Source organism: Drosophila takahashii, chromosome 2L (genome assembly GCF_030179915.1).
Source record: "Drosophila takahashii strain IR98-3 E-12201 chromosome 2L, DtakHiC1v2, whole genome shotgun sequence".
Taxonomy (NCBI): domain Eukaryota; kingdom Metazoa; phylum Arthropoda; class Insecta; order Diptera; family Drosophilidae; genus Drosophila; species Drosophila takahashii.
In genome coordinates, this window is record NC_091678.1 from 21445786 (window position 1) to 21465662 (window position 19877).

General features: G+C 41.0%; 1 protein-coding gene across 1 annotated transcript; it reads left to right on the plus strand.

The window, feature by feature from the left end:
• Positions 1–723: 723 nt before the first annotated feature.
• On the plus strand, positions 724–19845 carry kon (chondroitin sulfate proteoglycan 4-like protein). Its single transcript, XM_017156774.3, has 12 exons — positions 724–867; positions 3394–4018; positions 11344–11540; positions 11600–11830; positions 11973–12154; positions 12407–12995; positions 13058–14086; positions 14766–16165; positions 16228–16381; positions 16435–17098; positions 17157–18060; positions 18136–19845. Exons 2-12 carry the CDS (start codon positions 3937–3939, stop codon positions 19841–19843), a joined length of 7140 nt encoding a protein of 2379 aa, XP_017012263.2. The 5' UTR covers positions 724–867; positions 3394–3936; the 3' UTR covers positions 19844–19845.
• Positions 19846–19877: the final 32 nt, after the last annotated feature.

Here is a 19877-nt window from a genome sequence, read left to right on the forward strand (position 1 = left end):
TTAGGTCGTAATATATTTTAAGCAACAATATAATAAACATTTCTTGAAATCCTCCAAAGGATAATTGTTTGACATGCTATTTTATAAGACTTAAAGAGATACAAATTATTACGATTATCAATAATGCAAATGATATTTCTAGAAATATTTATTCAAAAATACACAAAAATTCAAAGACTGAAAATACGTTTTAATACATTTATTTCAAGGGACAATAAGGCACTAAACATGTGTTTTCAGTTTTATATTTTAAGTTTTCCCTTATTAAGCTGTCACATTATTTTGGTGTTTTAATCAAAATCCTTGACTCCTTTAAAGAGTTGGACGATTATATCGGACTCCGGCTGCTTAATCTTTCAAGATATATAATATAAATATATACATAAACATCCTAGTTTTATTGAATCCTTAATTATTTTTTGGGAATCACAAGATTCCTGGGTATTCCTTCCACATCCCTTGGCTCGCATCAGGCAGCTCATCACTGCTATCTAGATAGAGATACATATTGGGCTCGCGTTTGCGTTCGCGCGTTCGCAGAGCGCACAAAAGTCACTCGCGGGTGCGCCATGGAGTGGTGGCATAAAATCGACATCGGAGGCATCTGAGGCCTTTCAGGCGGCCGATGAGGGAACCATGGGGTCTGGGTCTCATTGGGCATTTCGAGCGAGCGCACTACTGCGTGCGGAATTTTCTTTCCTCTCGGCTCAGTCTGTGAGAAATCGTTGGCGTGTTCGGTTCGTTTGCTTATCGGAAAGTCGGAAATTTGGAAATTCGGTTGCTTCTTGGTGCGGGTGGCGGTAAACGGAAAACGCGGAAAACTCTGAGCGCGCCCCTTCAGAGTTTTTCCATCTTGAGTGGGCCAGTGTATGTGTAAAAAATAGAAATTTAATTTATTTTTAAGTTTCTGTTTTTCCTTCCCCATCTTTACGGTCTGCACTTTTCTGTCAAGAATTCCGGCTAAAAACTCATTGTGAATGGAAACGTTTGTTGTTGTGCCTTTGGATATCTTATTGGGGAAAACACAAAAGATACAGAACTTTGCAAATTGACCGTGAGTGCGGTTTGTTCTGATAATTCTGTGAAAATGGCTAAAGGGCTAAGTCGAACAAAATCAGTGATCTCCACGGAAGTAAACGAAAGATGTGTGCGAAAGCAGCTGAGAAAAATTAAATATAAATCATTTAATTTTAAGGCATAAGAGTGTGAAAAATGGGCTGCTGAAATCTTTGGCAGAAAGTCGAGAAAATGAATGAATCAAACTGTGAGAAATGAAAATAAAGGCCGCAAAACAAATGTGAGAAACGAAAACTGTGCCAAATTAAAGAGTGATATAAAATAAATTGTATAAATAAAATGCAAATTTGTTATCTGAAATCCGACATAAAAGAATAGCAAATAAATCGGAAGAATTGGATTAATAACTCAATAAATCAAGTAATACTTTCTATAAATCACAACATAAATTATAAAACTTAAAAGCTTAGTTCTGCTGGGATATTTCAACTGTACCCATTCTACTCCACAAGTGGATACATATTTGCACCAATAAAATTCATATTTGTGACATATGGTGCAGAAATCGCACCAAAGCACAACTCCATTCATCAATCGCAGTACTCAACGACCATAAATCAGAGTGCCCAAAAAGAGTGTGACTAAATCATCGAATGCAACTGAGACGGAGGAAAAAACTCTGCACACCTTGGAGGCTTTTGAGTTAGGAAAGCGATCAAATCGGCGTGGGCAGGCGACGCCTACCAATTTTCCATACGAATACAGCATTTTCATGGCTTATCAAATCAATTTTCGATTTGGTAGAGCGGTATTTTGTTGGCCTTTTGTTTCCCCAAAACTTATGTGTGCCACCAATTTTTAATTACCATAAAAAATATAAACTAGTATCACGGAAAGAACTTTCCCAAAAGTGCATATAGCGGCAGCTGGCAGACTCCGACTATCCGGTAGATACATTTATTAATTTTTATGTAAATGGGGAAACAAGTTGGGGGAAGAAGCGGGAACACGCGTCTGTCATAAAAGGCACCCTGGCGATTGTCACTTTATTTTTTCGGTTTCGGTGTCGTCTGCAAGCGGCAAGGCGTTTCAAATTGTATTTTGACTGCTGCGACGGGCTATAAAAATATTCGAAACGACAAGAACTTGGGCGGTGCATATAAAAATTAACAAGCAGAATTAGCAGAGCGAACTTAACAAGAAGGCAAGACACGACGACTGCGACTGCAGTTCCTGGAGGCTGTGCAATTGACCTCATGATGTCGAACCTGCCGCAGTTTCGTGCTGCATTTTCCCTCAGAAATACATGCATAAACATAGGAGAGTTGTCTGGCGGTATTTTTAGCTACCCCGGCGTAAATAATTCATTTTCCAGTCACAGTTGTTGACGTTTTGGCGTCGCCCGGAGTTTCCTTTTCCTTAGGGGATCTAGCCCCCTTGGGATTACCAGTCCCTCTCGATTTGCATTCTAAACTTGAAAGTGTCCTATTTTTGGGCTACACATTTTCTTGGCTACCCAAAGCCCATGAACTTTGACTGCTGTTGCAAAATCTCGAACTAGAAATTCCACTTTATAAGACAAAATCCCTCATATTGTCGGGAAAAGAGCTTAGGCTACCCGACCACTTAAGGCCACTTTTTATGGTGCGATCCCCCGCCCCGCCAGCCCCAAAAAAATACAATAAATTTTACTCAACTGTGCAGCAATTTCCACTGAAGTGGAGAAGCACACTCGTATCTCGAGCATGCTGCGGCAGCAACTCAATTAAGTCTCCATAAAGTATCTGTAGATACGCTAATCAATGATATATATGTATTTTCATATGTAACCCCAGAGCTTCGGAGGTCTTCGGTACTTGAATTTATTAGAGATTTGTTTGGCTTAAAATCTACGGCAATTAAAATAGCAATGAATGACTCAAGTGGGAGATGTATATAATATCCAAGGAATATAAAATCAAATTGATCATAAAATCAATGAAAACAAATCTTAACGAAACGTGAACGAAACTAAACCATGTGCACAAAAAAATAATTCTTTAAATTCTTAATCGAATTAAATATATTTATAATGAACCATTTTTTAAAGTCGGATATGAATTTTAAAAAATACCCTTAGTCTACCAATCAAAAACTGAAAATTACATTTTCCCAAATACACTTTTTTAAACAAGAAAACTAAATTTAGTGTTCAAATGCCTATCGACACTATATCACAATTTAATATTCCCTTCCAAAAACGGTTTATGGGCATTTAAATTATTTTCCTAACTGACCAATTAAAAATGCATAAAACGTGCCGTATAAATCCCAGTAAAAATTTAAATAAAAAGGAAAGCAAATACGTAAAACCCATAAATCTATTTCCAATTACAGTGAAGTGTAATTGCCAAGAAAAATAAAACAAATAAACGGCTAGGCGCATCAATCGTCAGTGTCAGTGTGTTTATGATAAAACTTCAGCGAAATTGAAACGTAATCGGGCGAAAGTTGGCTGGCAAAGTGCGTACATAAGCGGACAAGGAAATTAAGAGAAGCAGCCGCTTCAAAAGGAAGCCAGTTCGACTGTCAGTCAGTCCGTCAGCCGGCCGGATTCGAGGTGATGCCCCTTCCTGCCTAGAAAACTCATGAGTTCTGTCAACGAAATGACATGCAGCATCTGTCTATGTGGCCATCGGGCCAGGACGTGATGCTGTGAAGCTGTGCCGCTGTTAGAGAGGAAACCTCGATGCCCCGATGATGCTATTTTTATGACACGCAAAATTATTAAAGACGAAAAACAAAAACGAAACGAACGAAGCGCGAGTGGTACTTGGGGTTTCGGATCTGTGAGTCCCGGTCCCAGTCCCCCCATCATTTGATCATCCTTCCCAGCAACCATATATCTTTCGTAAATAACTTCAAAGCAGCTGCAACGGAATGTCGCGCCTCCGTGGATTAGGAAGGCTATGGCTGTTATTGCTCGCCATATTGCAATTGCAAACTGTCGCAGCCATGAAAGGTGAGTTAAAAAAATGAAAAAAAATAAAAAAAAGAGTTAACAAGAAGCTGCGACACAGAACGTACAGTTAATTAAATGTTACGACAGTCAGGTAGCCAAAGATACGTGCCCCAGAACTTAATACCGCGCATAAACATGAGATTTATCATGGCAAATGATCAACGCACGATTTATGCTCATTACAAATATGGCCAGCCACGAATTGGCCAGCCACAAAAAAAGCGGTCCAGAGAGGCAGAAGCAGCTGAAGCCAAATTGCATTTACTTTGGCTGCCATCGAAGCCGACATAAATAAAAGTCAAAATAAAGAGTTGCAAATGGTGCAGTGCCACATACATTTTGGTGTTACTCGCGTGCGCCAAGGAACAGATACAGTGGGTCGTTCTGGTCAGAATCGAGCTTAAAATGTGTTCTAAAACGGGTATAATATATATACATTTTATATTTTAAGATTTTTTTTAGCAATGTTTAACTAAAAAACTTTAATAGAACATAATTTTAGCTCTAATCGAAATTCAAAAATTTATTATGGTTTTTAATATTTTTGAAGTCTTTTGAACAATGAAGTCTCATAGGACAATAGAGAAATTTTAGATAATTCATTTAATGTTTAAATTTTTGAGTTCTTTAACTTAAACTTAAGTATTTCCTGTCATAAAAAAAAACCTACTTATACCGTAACTGTTCCCACGAATATTCCATTTTGACCTCTTGAACTTTTAAAGATTTATTTCAATCCATTTCTCTGACTAATTTGACCAACTGGTCGCTGTCTACTTTGGGCTTCCTTCCTGTTGCTATCTATCCCAGATATATATATATGTACGGCTTTCCCCGTAGTTTGGCATTCGCAATGCTCCATGGTAACCCCGGCCGGCCCATAAAATCCAACTACTTAACTACAATGCGCCGCTGCAGTGCACTTAACGCATTTTTCACGCTTGACATTTGACTTGGGGCGCACTTTTTTCGTTGTCGTCGTCGTTTCTGCTTTTCTGCTGCCTTTTGTTGTTGGGCCAAGGGAAACGCAGAGTATCTAAAACTCAAAAACTCAAAGTATCTGTGCGGTGCACCGCAAAAGCTATCCAAAGTCAGGCGTGCTCTTAATTTCGTTGTATCCGACACACAAGGAGACATACTGAAATGTGTGCGATATATATTTTGGTCTTGGCGCAAATGTGTTTTTAACGATATTTTTAGTCGGCATGTGACGTCACTTGGGGGCTAAGAAGACAAACGTGAATCATCCGCAGCAGGCGCAAATTGTTTTTCTTACTTTTTTTTAGTCTGCCTCATTTGATTTGTTCTACACTTGAATAAATATATAAATAAATTAAGTTCAAATAGGTATTGTTTTTCAAATGAGTTTAAAGATGTACTTGTGATACGTATTATTCCTTACAAAGATTTTTAATCGTTTTTGTATTTTCATTGATATATATTTTTTTTTCTTTTGCTTGAGGTAAATAAAATCTATCGTTAGGACACTTTTTTTTGCCTGTGTATTTAAATATATGTTTTTTATTTATACGTGAAATGTAAATCATTTACACGCGCAAAGCGTTGTGCCAAATTTAACATAGACGTGTGTGGATACAAATGTATCTACACGTTTGTATCCGTATTTGTATCTGGTGCGCGCCATCTGCCGATCTGTGTGTCGCCTCTTGATTATTCATTTGCATTTGCAATATAAATATCAACACATGCTCAATGCTAACTGCAGGCGCAGTAAAAAACGGTTGCGTGCATATAAAATACAACAATTTATTTTGGCGACTTTGTGTGCTCTCCATTTTTCCCCCTGAGTCATGAGAAAATCGTTGTCTTTATGACTTGTCGATGCAATGCTCAATTGTCGATAGTTGCAGTCTACCCTTCGCAGATACATAATTGAATTTTATGCGGCCCCGGAGTCTAATTAGGGCGAAGACGTTAGCAATGGCGACACATGTTCGACCATCGCAATACATTGAAGGCCATAAAACGAGGGAAGCGGCATGGAAAAGTCATCTCAAAGGGGTTCTTCTGTGCGGTTTTTATTTGATTTAGATTGATCTCTTAAGCCAACCGATGGGGCCTTAGAATGTGGCAACGATTGTAAATGGGCGAGGAAACTATTTTGACGACTACTTGGAGATCACAGGAATTACTGCAATGATTATAGCAAGCGAAGAAATTTAAGAAGGCTTTCTTGGAGCATTTGGGGATTCTCTAAAATAAATATTTCAGCCAATGAAATTTAAATGTATTCAATCTGTGGGAAGTGTCAATTGTGGGAAATTCATTGATGCAACCGTGAATCCTACTTTAAAATAGAGAAAAATAATACAGTACATTCAGTCTAAAATACTGATTTGATAAAATCATACTATTCATCATTATTACCAAGCAAACAAAAACATAAAGCTAGAAACCTCCAACATACATAAATCATTCCTAATAAAGAGTTTACAAACTGCTCCATTTTAATGCGCACTCTATTGAAGAGAAATCTTGGATACGGCCAACCTTAGAGAATCGTTTTTAATCCCCGATCACCTCAATTTCTTAGCCAATAAAGCTGGAATCCCATTCTCTAGCTCGACCATCAATTTCCCTACTCACGTCCATAAGCAGAACTCTCAGCTCCATAAATATTAACTGCACGTTGCAACAAAAATCCACTCAAGATCACGTAATAAGCCCACAAATCACAAGCACCACTAATAAACTCTGACATTATTAGTGAAATGAAAACTACGAGTATGAAAAAATAATTTATAAATTGCCAATGTCAGATAAAGCTTTAATGATCGGCGACTTCAGCGGGCCACCAAAGGAGCATTAATTAAAGGCCAAAACAGAGAAGCGAAAAGAAACATGATCATAAAATCTATAGAAAACCGAATAACTCCAAAGCCATGGAGACACCGGGCGACATATAACTCAAATAAAATAAACATTGGCCATAACATAAATATTCGCTGGCTACCTACCCAGCTCCACCTCCGTGCTGCATAAAAGATAAACATAAATTTAGCATTTGATAGGGGAGTTGCATTCGGTGGGGCTTTGGTGGTGCCGAGAGTGGGTGGAGGTGGAGAGGTGCCCAGCATCTGTGGCCATAAGTCTTGCGTCGTGTGCTCGCCTCTGATGTTTTCCCCATTTTTGGACGGACTTTTCCTGATGATGTCTCATTTGTTGCCGGCCGACACTTGAAATGACTTCTGACGCTGATGTTGATGCTGATGCTGATGCTGGGGCTGCTCTCCTCCGGCTGCACCACATTTGGTTGATGCAAATTGCATTTATTGTTAAGCGTCCAACTTCCTGAAAGGCATGTGTTTGCCCTCACAAAGGGGTGATTATATCGCACAAGATTGGCAAGAGAAAAGGAAATTTTTTGACAAGGCTTTTTGATTGTTTTGCAAAGCATTTCTGCAGTTAAGACAGCCGTTTTCACTTAATGTTAGAAATGTATGTGTTAAGTACTTTAACTATTAATTTTCAAAGGAATTAACTGTTGTCAAAAATAATTAGGTCTTTTCAAAAATTTCTTAAGATTATATACAAAATTTGACACCATTTAAAATGAACTATTTAATTAAATGGTGTAATATTTTTTTTAATTTTTAGTCAATAAAAGTAATGAACTCCTTTTAGTCCCATAAAAATGTTGTTGTTCTTTCATGTACGTTTTAAAATAAATAAATGTCCATTTTAATTTTTAAATTTCTGTAAAATGTATACTCTTTTCCATTTACATTTACAAAATTATTTTATTCAAGTTTGCAAATCTTGCAAAAATGATTTTGGAAGAGTATTACCATTTTCGGTTACCGGTCCCCTGACCAATTTGTTATTGTTTAACCAACGATAACGCCTCCACATCTTTGTTCGCCTTTGTTTTGGTTTGAGGCACGCGCATCTTGTGAAGATGAAAAAGTAGCATTTTTTACGGCAGCCGGGCATTAATGTGGGTCAAATGCTTGGGCCCGCAGATGGGAAAGTGTTTTTTCTTAGGTTTTCCGCCGCTTTTGACGCCTGATTGCTGCTAATTGGCGTCAAAATGGTCCGGCCAACGCATCAATGGTTGACTATTTGTTGCCCATTTCGTTTCGTCTGCCTGTTTATCCCGCCGTCTTCTGTTTGTCTGCCATTCGTATGCAACTGTTCCATGTTTATCCTACGTTTTCTATGTGGGTTAGGTCAATATGTCGCCTCAACGGCAGCGAAAAACATACGTATACAAATGGCCAGCAAACATTTTCCCTTTTGCCGCAGAGTTGTGAGAGAAATTCTTAAAATATCTCTGGCGCAAAGTTGAATTCCATGTTTTGACAAATTTGTGTTTCCAAAATAATTTATTGCACAAGCGTACAGCAAAATATAGAAAATCATTAATCATGCAATTTTTTACGAGGTGGAATCGTCTCGAAACCCGAACGAGAAATTGGAAATTATTCAAAGAACGTTCGAAGTCGACACACTCTTTTTTCGAGGTAGGGGAGAGTGGGGGAATTTCGTCACAGGGGCAATTTCGTCACATGCAATATCTCGGAATCCATAAGTCGTAAAAATATATAATTTTTTTGTTTTAGTCCTTCAAGACGGCCAGACACAACCAATGCATTTGTTTTGCACAGAAGGCCAAGATAATTAAGCTATAATATTAAATGTGTTTTAACAGTTCAAAAGCTACATTTAGTTCTCGACGAAATTTTTTCTGTATGCCACAATTCAAAAGGAATAAGATACACGATTTTTTATTTAATACACAGTGCTATAATGTGCATTTCTGCGTTAGTGATTTTTAACTTCGCGCCTAATTTCGGAAGAAAAATAATTATTTCTAAGAAAGTACTGTCTGGGGAAATTTCGCCACCCTACGCTAAGAGTAAATTCGCACCTATTTTAAATACATATTTTTATATTTGACGAGCTGGCTAACGAACAGACTACCAGCAGCAGCAACAAATATAGGACGTCAACAAAAATGGTACGCTTGATCAGTGTAGCATATTTACAGGCGTTAAACTCCCTACATTTTTCAGGTGACGAAATTTCCCCAGTTGTGTGGTGATTTTACCCCCCTGTGTGGTGAGATTGCCCCAGTATATTGGTTTTACATTTTATTTTTTTATAAATCACCAAGCTAATTAAAAAAATAGGGGAATGTCACATTTTAAAGCTTGGTGCTAACCGCATTTAACAATAAAAATAGAAATATGATAACGTGTCTCAAGATGGACAAAAAATAGCTTTGAAAAAATGCTGACGAAATTCCCCCACTCTCCCCTACGAGTATTTTCCAAGCAGAGCACGTTGGACTCAAACCCACAACTAATTAAGCAAATCAAGATACAAAAGATGGCTCTCAATAGATAAATGACTGATAAACTGACTGACTGACTGAGTGACCTCGACAGACATTGACTGGCAGCTCGACAGCTGATGGCCTGATCTCCTACGTTCCGATCTGGACAAATTTGTATACGGGTTGCAATAGAACGCGATTGCCATTCAAATTGGCGGCAGCTCTTGCAACATTATGAGTAGTGGACTGTTTAGTGTATCAATCTCCAGCAGCTGTAACTGTATCTATTTCGTTCGCGTGGATCAGTTTTATGGCCATAGAAATGACTAATGTAATGTGAATTAAGAACATTATTTTTATACCCGTTACTCGTAGAGTAAAAGGGTATACTAGATTCGTGCAAAAGTATGTAACAGGTAGAAGGAAGCGTTTTCGACCCTATAAACTATATATATTCTTGATCAGGATCACTAGCCGAGTCGATCTAGCCATGTCCGTCTGACCGTCTGTCCGTCTGTCCGTCTGTCCGTCTGTCTGTCCGTCTGTCCGTCTGTCTGTCTGTATGAACGCTGAGATCTCGGAAACTATAAAAGCTTGAGGATTGACATTTTGCATGCAGATCCTAGGAGTTCCTACGCAGCGCAAGTTTGTTTCAAAAGGGTGCCACGCCCCCTCTAACGCCCACAATCACTTATATGCGATTTTAAAAATGTCAATATTTTGGAAAAGTAAAAATGCAGTTTTATTGTGTTTATCAATACCTATCAAAATGCAGAAGAAATTTTTTAAATCGGACCATTCGTTAAAAAGTTACGGCGGATCAAAGTTTTTCTCCATCTCCTTCGCACTCCCTTTAGCTGAGTAACGGGTATCTGATAGTCGGGGCACCCGACTATAGCGTTCTCTCTTGTTAAATATTTATTAATGTAGCTAAATCTATTCATTTGTAAGATGTAGGGGAGAGTGGGGGAATTTCGTCAGCATTTTTTCAAAGCTATTTATTGTCCATCTTGAGACACGTTATCATATTTCTATTTTTATTGTTGAATGCGGTTATCACTAAGCTTTAAAATGTGACATTCCCCTATTTTTTTAATTAACTTGGTGATTTATAAAAAATTAAAAAGTAAAACCAATATACTGGGGCAATCTCACCACATAGGTGAGGGAACTTTACGCCTGTAAGTATGCTACACTGATCAAGCGTACCATTTTTGTTGACGTCCTATATTTGTTGCTGCTGCTGGTAGTCTGTTCGTTAGCCAGCTCGTCAAATATAAAAATATGTATTTAAAATAGGTGCGAATTTACCCTTAGCGTAGGGTGGCGAAATTTCCCCAGACAGTACTTTCTTAGAAATAATTATTTTTCTTCCGAAATTAGGCGCGAAGTTAAAAATCACTAACGCAGAAATGCACATTATAGCACTGTGTATTAAATAAAAAATCGTGTATCTTATTCCTTTTGAATTGTGGCATACAGAAAAAATTTCGTCGAGAACTAAATGTAGCTTTTGAACTGTTAAAACACATTTAATATTATAGCTCAATTATCTTGGCTTTCTGTGCAAAACAAATGCATTGGTTGTGTCTGGCCGTCTTGAAGGACTAAAACAATAAAATTATATATTTTTACGACTTATGGATTCCGAGATATTGCAGGTGACGAAATTGCCCCTGTGACGAAATTCCCCCACTCTCCCCTACAAAGCAAATACATTTTGTAAATACTCAAAAGTATCATGTATGTGTATCCCGAAAATTTACAAAATATACCGTAAGCAGATGAGGAATATTAGGTTTTTTCTTAAACTTAAAAAATACACATAAAACACAATAGACCTTGAAACGGTAAAAAACATATGATAAAATTTGTACAAATTTCGTCTATAAAGAATAATACTATTTTTAAAAAATTCCAAATCTCAAATTACCTTTTAAAGCTACAGTATCCATTCATGCCCTAGTATCTCTATCAATATTAATTCTACGATTTCAATTTGTCCTCGCCATCTTTCCACCCACAGTTTCGCTCTTCGGCGATGGCTATGTTTCGATGCCGCTGCAGGAGGCCAAGATGTCAACGAACATTCGCGTCAAGTTTCGCACCAGGCAGGAGAACGCCTTCCTCTTCCTGGCCGCCGGACGGACGGACTACTGCCTGCTGCGCCTGGAGAGCGGGCTGATCAGTTTCAGCTATAAAATCGAACGGGATGTGGTGCAGGTGAGCCATCGATTGACTCCCCTTACATATGAGCGCAATTACAGCGATTCCGGTTACAGTTGCGCTCGCCGAAAAAGCAAAAGCTCAACGACTTGGAATGGCACGATGTGGCGGTGCAACGGTTCGAGAATAATATCACCTTGCAGGTGGACGGCTTTATAATGCGCAAACAGCTCCCAGGCGATCTCACCGCCCTCAATATCCATTTCGGTACACTTCTGGGCGGCGTGGGGGACTTTACGGCCGGCTACTTGAATGATGTTATCGGTTTTCGGGGCTGCATATCGGATGTGAGTATATCAACCTATTAACCTTGAAAATTAAGATATTCTCACTATTTACAGTTTTATATATTTTTTAAGACCGTGCTATTTTAGATCCATTATGAATTCATAATTTTTATATTTTTGTTTATTTCAAATACCATGACAGGTCTTTTACAACAATATCAACATCATCAAGCGGGCCAAGGACCGCACGAGTCACACCACCAGCACTGGAGTTGCCTGGACCTGCAGCACCGAGTTCGATGGTTCGATACAGGATAGCATTAGTTTCATGAAGAACGATTCCTACGCACTGATGCTGAAGGAGTCGCATGCCATTGGAGAAACGTGAGTTCGAGGGAAATAAATCTCAGGCCTTAAACATAGAATTTTTCGCATACACACAAAAAAAAAGCATGTTTCCGTAAAATCGATATGGGCATGTAAATGTCAGGTCATGCAATATCGTTTTTACATGAAATACTCTATTCGAACAAGTAAAATTTACCTGGCCGCATATTAAATTAAAATCGATCTTAAGTAATGTAAAATCGATCTACGTTTCATATATATATATTTTTTTTGGTGTACCTTTTCCAGTCTCTCCTTGGATTTTCGCACAATGGCTAGTGCCGGCGTTATATTCTTCAATGGCGGCTTTGATTTTCTGCTCCTCGAAATAGAAGACCAGCGCTTGAAGGTGACCTTCAACAAGGCCGGCAGTCTGGTGCAGTTCATGACAAATGAGCACATCTCGGATGGCAAATGGCATCGGGTCTTGTTGCGATACAACGCGGCCATTGCGGAGCTAATCCTCGACGATGCCACGAGCGGTTATCGAGGAGCTCACGCTAATGAGACCAAGGCGAGCATAAATCTCGAGAAGAGCGTCTTCTTTGGCGGCGTCCAGGAGGAGATGCGCCGCCGGCTCATCGGCAAGGGACTGCGAATAAACGAGATCAGCTTCAAGGGCTGCATGCGCGATATCCGGGTCAACGATCTACCACTGGGCTTCCCCGATATGGCCATCTCGCGCAGCTTGGCCCTCAACTGCCTGTGGAAGTATCCCTGCGTGGAGCACAATCCCTGCCTGAAGAGCGGCGTCTGCAGTCAGCATGGAGTGGACGGATTCATCTGTTACTGCGACCAGTCCTACTGCATCAAGGCTGATTTTCAGGGACCTTTTAAGGTGAGCATTTAATATTTTTAGGAATTAGTTTTACATTTATTTACTCACAATTTTCTTCTCAGATCTTCACCGAAACAAGTCCAGAACTTGAGCTGCTCTATGTTGCTCCCATGCAGCTTTTAGAAGGTGGCACTGCCTTCCTTTCCCCCCAGTTCATAGACATAATACTCGATCTACGTCGCTATCCCAGCCTCAACGAGCAATCCATTATTTTCCACGTGGTACATCAACCAAAGTACGGACAACTGTTGCAAAACTCAGCTGAAAAAAGAGACTTTGTGCCCTGCCGCACATTTAATCTGGTTGACTTGGCCCAAGATAAGGTGAAGTATGTGCATAACGGCCAGGAGAACTTCAACGACCATGCCACCTTGGATATGCAGGTCTTCGGGGATGTACACAAGATACCGGAGAATATATTGGGAAAACATAGGTTCCTCTTACACGCAAATATAACACCCATAAACGATCCGCCGCAATTGAAGCTGCATTCGCATAAAATCCTGCGAGTGATAGAGGGGATTGAAAGGGTGCTGGATGTGGATTTATTTAACATTGACGATCCCGATAGCGAGCCCGGAAACTTGATCTACACCATATTGCCGGCGAACAATCCCCAGGAGACCTTTGGTTGTTTTATGGTTGGAGGTGCGACCACATCAACCTTTTCGCAGGCCGAAGTGAATGTGGGAAAGGTATCGTATCTTTACAACTCCACAACAACGGAATCCGTTAGCTATCAACTGCAACTGCAAGTATCGGATGGCATCGAGACGAGTGATACGGTCTATCTGCCGATTTCCGTCCATCCTCTGGAGCTTCGATTGGTCAATAACACGGGCCTCATAATGATCCACAAGAGCTCTTTGCCCCTCACTCCGGCCAATCTGTCGATTGGCACCAATGCCGTGGACGAGCACATCGACATTAGGTACGATATCGTAAAGGCACCGCAGCATGGAGTGCTCCAGCGACTGAGGCAGATCGATGGCTCCTGGGTTAACGTGGACTGGTTCAGCGATAGCCAGCTGCTGCTCGGCCACATTCGCTATCTGCACAGCAGCGATTTCCCTTGGCAAGACGAATTCAAGGTGTGTATCGTAAAAACCAAACACGAGTTGGGCTATAAATGGGCAGGGAGCCAACACTAAATTGCATGCTTTGGTTAGGTGTAAGTTTCGGGACCTCAAAAGACTCCCAACATTCTCTAGAGTTGGTTAATATCACAGTAATCCATCATGCGTCAGTACTGTCATCTCAAAATTCTTCTTATCTAAAGTGTTAAGAAAATTTAAAAAACCTTTATTTAAATTTAATGCTTGAACATTTATTTAATTTATTTATATCCTAACAAGAGAGAACGCTATAGTCGTGTACTTCGACTTTTACATACCCGTTACTCAGCTTAAGGGAGTGGGAGAGAGATGAATATATGCACCAGTCAAAGCTACTGGCGCCATCTAGTGGCTGTTTCATTTTTTGGTGATCATAACTTTTTAATGGATTGTACGATTTTAAAAATTTCTTCTACATTTCGAAAGCTATTAGTAAACACAATAAAATGGCGAATACAATATACCACGAGTAATTCCACGAGTAACAGGTATAAAAATCCTAGTAAAATATGAAACCCACTTATTAATTTTACCATATAATATAAAATCCTTCAGACATCTCCCATTCCTCACTGCTCACTGCTCTGCCTAACTTTGCCCGATTTCTTTGCTGTCCAGTGTAGCCAATAAATTTGCATTGATTTCACTTTCACAGTTTATTGCCTCGTTTGGCTTTGTGACCACGCAAACGTTCGACTTCCGCATCACATTCACGCGCCTGCGCATAACGAGCAACCGACCCTCGCAGATATCGATCAATGGCAGCCGGGAGATTCTCCTGACCAGCGATATACTCTCGTACGAGACCACGCCCATCGGGAGCTTTCCGCGCAGCGTGATTTACAAGATAACGAAGCCAACGCGCTACGGGGGCATCTACGTGGAGGGATCCCGAAAGGCGGCCAAGCAGCTGGACTCCTTTACCCAACAGGATATAGAGAAGCGGAGAATTCGCTATCAAACGCATCACACTAGCTACTCCAGCTTTACAGATCATCTGGAGTTTGTGGTCTCCGTTGCGGAATGCGATGATGTGGTGGGAACTCTGGAGATTAACTACAGACCCCCCGAGGAGCTAATCAGCAAGCTGGGCTATCAAAATCACGAGGCTCTGCAGGTTCAGGAGGGAGAAAGAGCTCTAATCACCAAGAATCACTTTGGGATTCGCTTCAACATCTACGAAAGTCTGCAGTTTCAGGTTTCCTCGAGTCCCGAACATGGTGTTATTTGCAAGTATGACGAGCAGACAGGCCTTACAACGCCCGTGGAAGTGTTTACCCTGGAACAGTTGTTCCGAAATGATATATACTACTGCCATGACGATACGGAATCCACCAGGGACACCTTTGAGCTGCTCATATTGTCGGGAGACGAAACAGATCTGCAGTTTGTCTCCAATATGGAAGTGCACATTAAGCTGGTGAACGATAATGAACCCTATCGCACTGCCATCGAGCGAATATTCCATGTGGTTCGCAATGGCATTAGGACCCTCAATCCCACAGTGCTGCAGTATCTGGATGCGGATGTTAATACCAACAACACGGATATCCACTACATCCATGTCTCCAGCACCAATGGAGCCTTCTACAAGAGCGGTCACTACATCGATAGCTTCACTCAGGATGATATTGCGAACCGGAGGATTATGTTCCAGCACACGGGTGCTGATTCTGGAACCGCTGCCTTCATAGTCACCGATCGTGAGCATGAGGTTAATGGCTTGCTGGAGATTCGTGCCTCAGATCCCTTCGTCTCCATGATGGCCACCAATGCCTCCATTGTTCAGGAGGGTAAATTCGTAGTGCTGAAAAACAAAGACTTTATACTGGAAACAAATTTGGATATGAAACTAGATGAGATTTACTACGAAGTGATCAAGCCGCCTTCGTATGGCATACTCATGTATTTGAGTAGCGCAAACGAGGGGGAGAATGGCACTACCATTTATAAGGCCACAAACTATACATCACTGAGTAACTTCACCCACTTGGATATTGAACGGGAGAGATTGGTCTACTGGAACACGGAAATTGCCTCAATGGATAAAGTTAGGTGAGTAACTATTAGCTTTTATACTATTTAGTAACACTAATTAATACAAATATTTAATACAGATATCGGGTGCATATCAAGAACATAACAGCTGAAGGAGAGGTCATGTTCCGGATTTATCCCTCGGCATATTGGGAACCGCTGCAAGTGAAACAGAACCACACTCTTTATGTGGAGGAATCCACTAGCGTACTGATCTCGAGAGATGTCCTAGAGGTAGGTGGTTTAATATCAGAATCCCTCCATCTAACTCTTATTTTCATCTTTAGGTCGTTCATCCCAATATTTCCCCCGGAGACATCACCTTTTTGGTTACCACCTCACCCATGCACGGCTATTTGGAAATGCAATCCATGTCGTTCGATGACGAATACAACTGCAAGGTTTTCGATCAGTCTTCCGTGAATACTGAAAAAATGTTTTACATACAAGCAGGAGTCAACCAATCCACTGATTACTTTGTATTTGATGTTACCAACGGCATTACGTGGCTAAGACAACTGACGATGAAGATCGTGATTATACCAGAGAAGCTGTACATGCACTCGAATATTGTATCTGTGGTAGAGGGAAAAACTGTGCAACTAAATCCCACAGATATGCAACCCTATTCAGAGTACTATCGGGGGAAGATACTGGAGTACATAGTGACCATTACCCCGAATTCTGGTCACATATTGGCTGGGAATTCGAAGGTCAAGAGGTTTACTCAGAAGCAACTAGAACAGGGTAATATACAGTATGTGCACAATGGCAGCGAAAATGCCACCGATAGCATCACTTTGGTGGCCATGGCTAGAAACAAGGAGAGTGTTCCCTTTGAACTGGAGTTCGCGGTGGTCCAAGTGAACGACGAGGAGCCCATGATGGTAACGAACACAGGACTTCAGGTGTGGAACGGTGGGCGCTATGTCATCAGGAATACTGATCTGTGTAAGTTGAAAGATAAAATATTTTGATTTAGTTCTAAAATTAATTGTGTTATTATCAGTGGCTCAAGATTACGACACTCCGCCGGAGAATCTCACCTTTGTGGTGCACCACATATATGGCGGCTATTTAGCTCGGAAATCTGCACCACATCACAAAATTGAGCAGTTCACCCAGGCCCAAATAAATCTCGAAGAAATCTATTTCATGCACGACTCCAACTCGAGGAGAAACGAACTTTCCTTTGTGGTTACAGATGGCCTGTTCAACACCACCACTCAAATGCTGAACATTGAGATCAAGCCCATTGAAATTCTGGCCGAGCACAATGAAAATCTTCATGTGTTTCCTTTAACCAAGAAGCAAATTCTTCGGGACTATCTCCACTTTAAATGTTCCGACGAGGAGCGGGAGATACGCTATAATATTACAGTTCCTCCAAGTCTGGGTCGCATAGTAAATGAGTTTATTGATAATGGCTTCACCAAGGAGGTCAGCGAATTTACCCAAAACGATGTGGATAATGGTCACATATTCTACGAACACACAGCTGTCATCATGGAATTCAGAACCAATGATTCGTTTTACTTTGATGTGGTGGCTGAAAGAAGCGATCGCTTATTGAATCAAAAGTTCAATATAGAGATATCGGTTTCCTCCGGAGGCTTACTAAGATTCCTGCCCGTAAACAAGCTAATTGTGGATGAAGGTGGTTCGGTGCCCATAAAGCTGGATTTCTCCAAGATTTTGGAGTATCTCAAAACCAAGGCCGGCATAAATAATCCAGAGCTGTTCATAGAGGCCGTTCAAAAGCCCACACATGGTAATATAGGCCTGGGTCACGAGTTCAAGCACATGCAGAGATATCACCCCAGTGATTTCTTCACAAAGAAGGTTTACTATATACACGATCATTCAGATACTTTGGAGGATACCATACTCATGTCGGTTTACCTGACACAAGGGTGAGTTTATAACACCTACATTTCTCTAAAATAAACAGATCTTAAAATTTTATATGCTTTTCTATTTATTTTCAGAAACATTTTCCTGTGCAATTTGACAATACCTGTGTCCATAAATCCCATTAACGATCAACCCTTCCATTTGATCACCCACCTGCCCCAAATGACGGTTGTCGAGGGTGAGAATCGTACTATAACGAGGAATGATCTGCTAACCGAAGATGCAGATACACCACCAGAGGAAATCATTTACGAAGTGATGAGTGGTCCTACTTTGGGAGTGCTTAAAAAGATCACAAACGAGGGACAAACCGAGGATCTTTTGGCTTTCTCAAATCAGTTTACCCAAGCGGATATTAACAACGATCGAATCATCTATGTTCACTTTGGCATGCCGCAGTCAACGACTTTTTGCTTCACTGTCTCCGACGGCCAATCGAATCCTGCCTACGAAATATTTACCATCAAAATAGTTGCAATAAATCTGCAACCATCTGCAATGCAAATACCTGTGAAGGTTCAGCAGGGAGCCACTACTGCCTTAATGAAACTAGATCAAATTGGAGTGACCACCAATGTTGACGTGGAGAGGTTGTCTTATAACATAACAAACTCCCCACTTTATGGTATCATTGTTTTCAAACATCAGCCAACTCTAAGGTTCACCCACCAGCAGTTGGAAACATCGCAGATAAGCTACATGCAAACGGATCTAAATCGATCGAATGACACCTTTCAGGTGAGTGCCTACGTTCCGGGCACCAATTATGCAGCTCAAGTCGACGTGGTGATGGAGGTGGAACCCGTTATACAAATCAATAATATTGCAATGAAGGAAGCCGATCCTGTTGGAGGCAAAATAAGGCTCGTCACCGCCTTGGACAACGATAATCCTTTGTCACTGAAACTCAACAAATTCAATCCCAAGTTTGTGATCACTAGGATGCCATCGACGGGGCAAATAAGAAAGATAATTCGCAGTACGGGCCTGACAGCCGATGGCCAGAATGAAAGGTCCACGAATATATTCTCCTACAAGGAGCTACGAAGTGGTGTGGTCTATTTTGTTCCCCATCAATCTGTGGAGGAGACGGAGGCGGATAATGACAGTTTCGACTATCAACTGCTCATAAAGACAGTACAACCTGCACAGGCCACTGTGTCGATTGAGTACAGGAGTCGGGCTGAGGAAACGGAGACGGTTCACTTGGGGAATGCAGGCCTGTCTATCAACTACCTAGCCATAGGATGTGCCATATTCATCGTGTTGATCTGCCTGCTCATCGTTCTATTAATATTGAAAATCAGAAAACTGCGAAAGCACAAAGCGAATATTTCCAAGGATCAGCCGCCGGCACTGCCCTGTCCCCCGGATTTGACATCCGTCAGTCCGCAGCACCACCTGCACCATCATCATAGCCACCACTATGCCAGTTCCGAGGCGGACTCTGTGCCTCCGACGGGAAATTCGACACCTTTGCCGGGCTTCAGCAATATACCCCATTGCAAGATCATACCCGTGGAGTCGTATAAGCACGAGTTTCCCGACTACGATCCGGATGAGGAGGAGACGGACGACCAATGCGATCCGCAGCAAATGATGCTGCCGCAGAGATATAATCCCTATCACATGGAGCACGATGCCTGGAGTTCGTCCTGCGACATGGCGAATGACTTTGCTGGCTATGCCTCCGTGCCGCAAAGTATTTCCGGATCGGTCAGTTCACCGCCCTCGGCCCCGCCCACCAATCCACTGCTAAGGCGGAATCAGTATTGGGTGTGAGTTACGAAAGCCCAGAAGCACTGAAGTAAGGGGA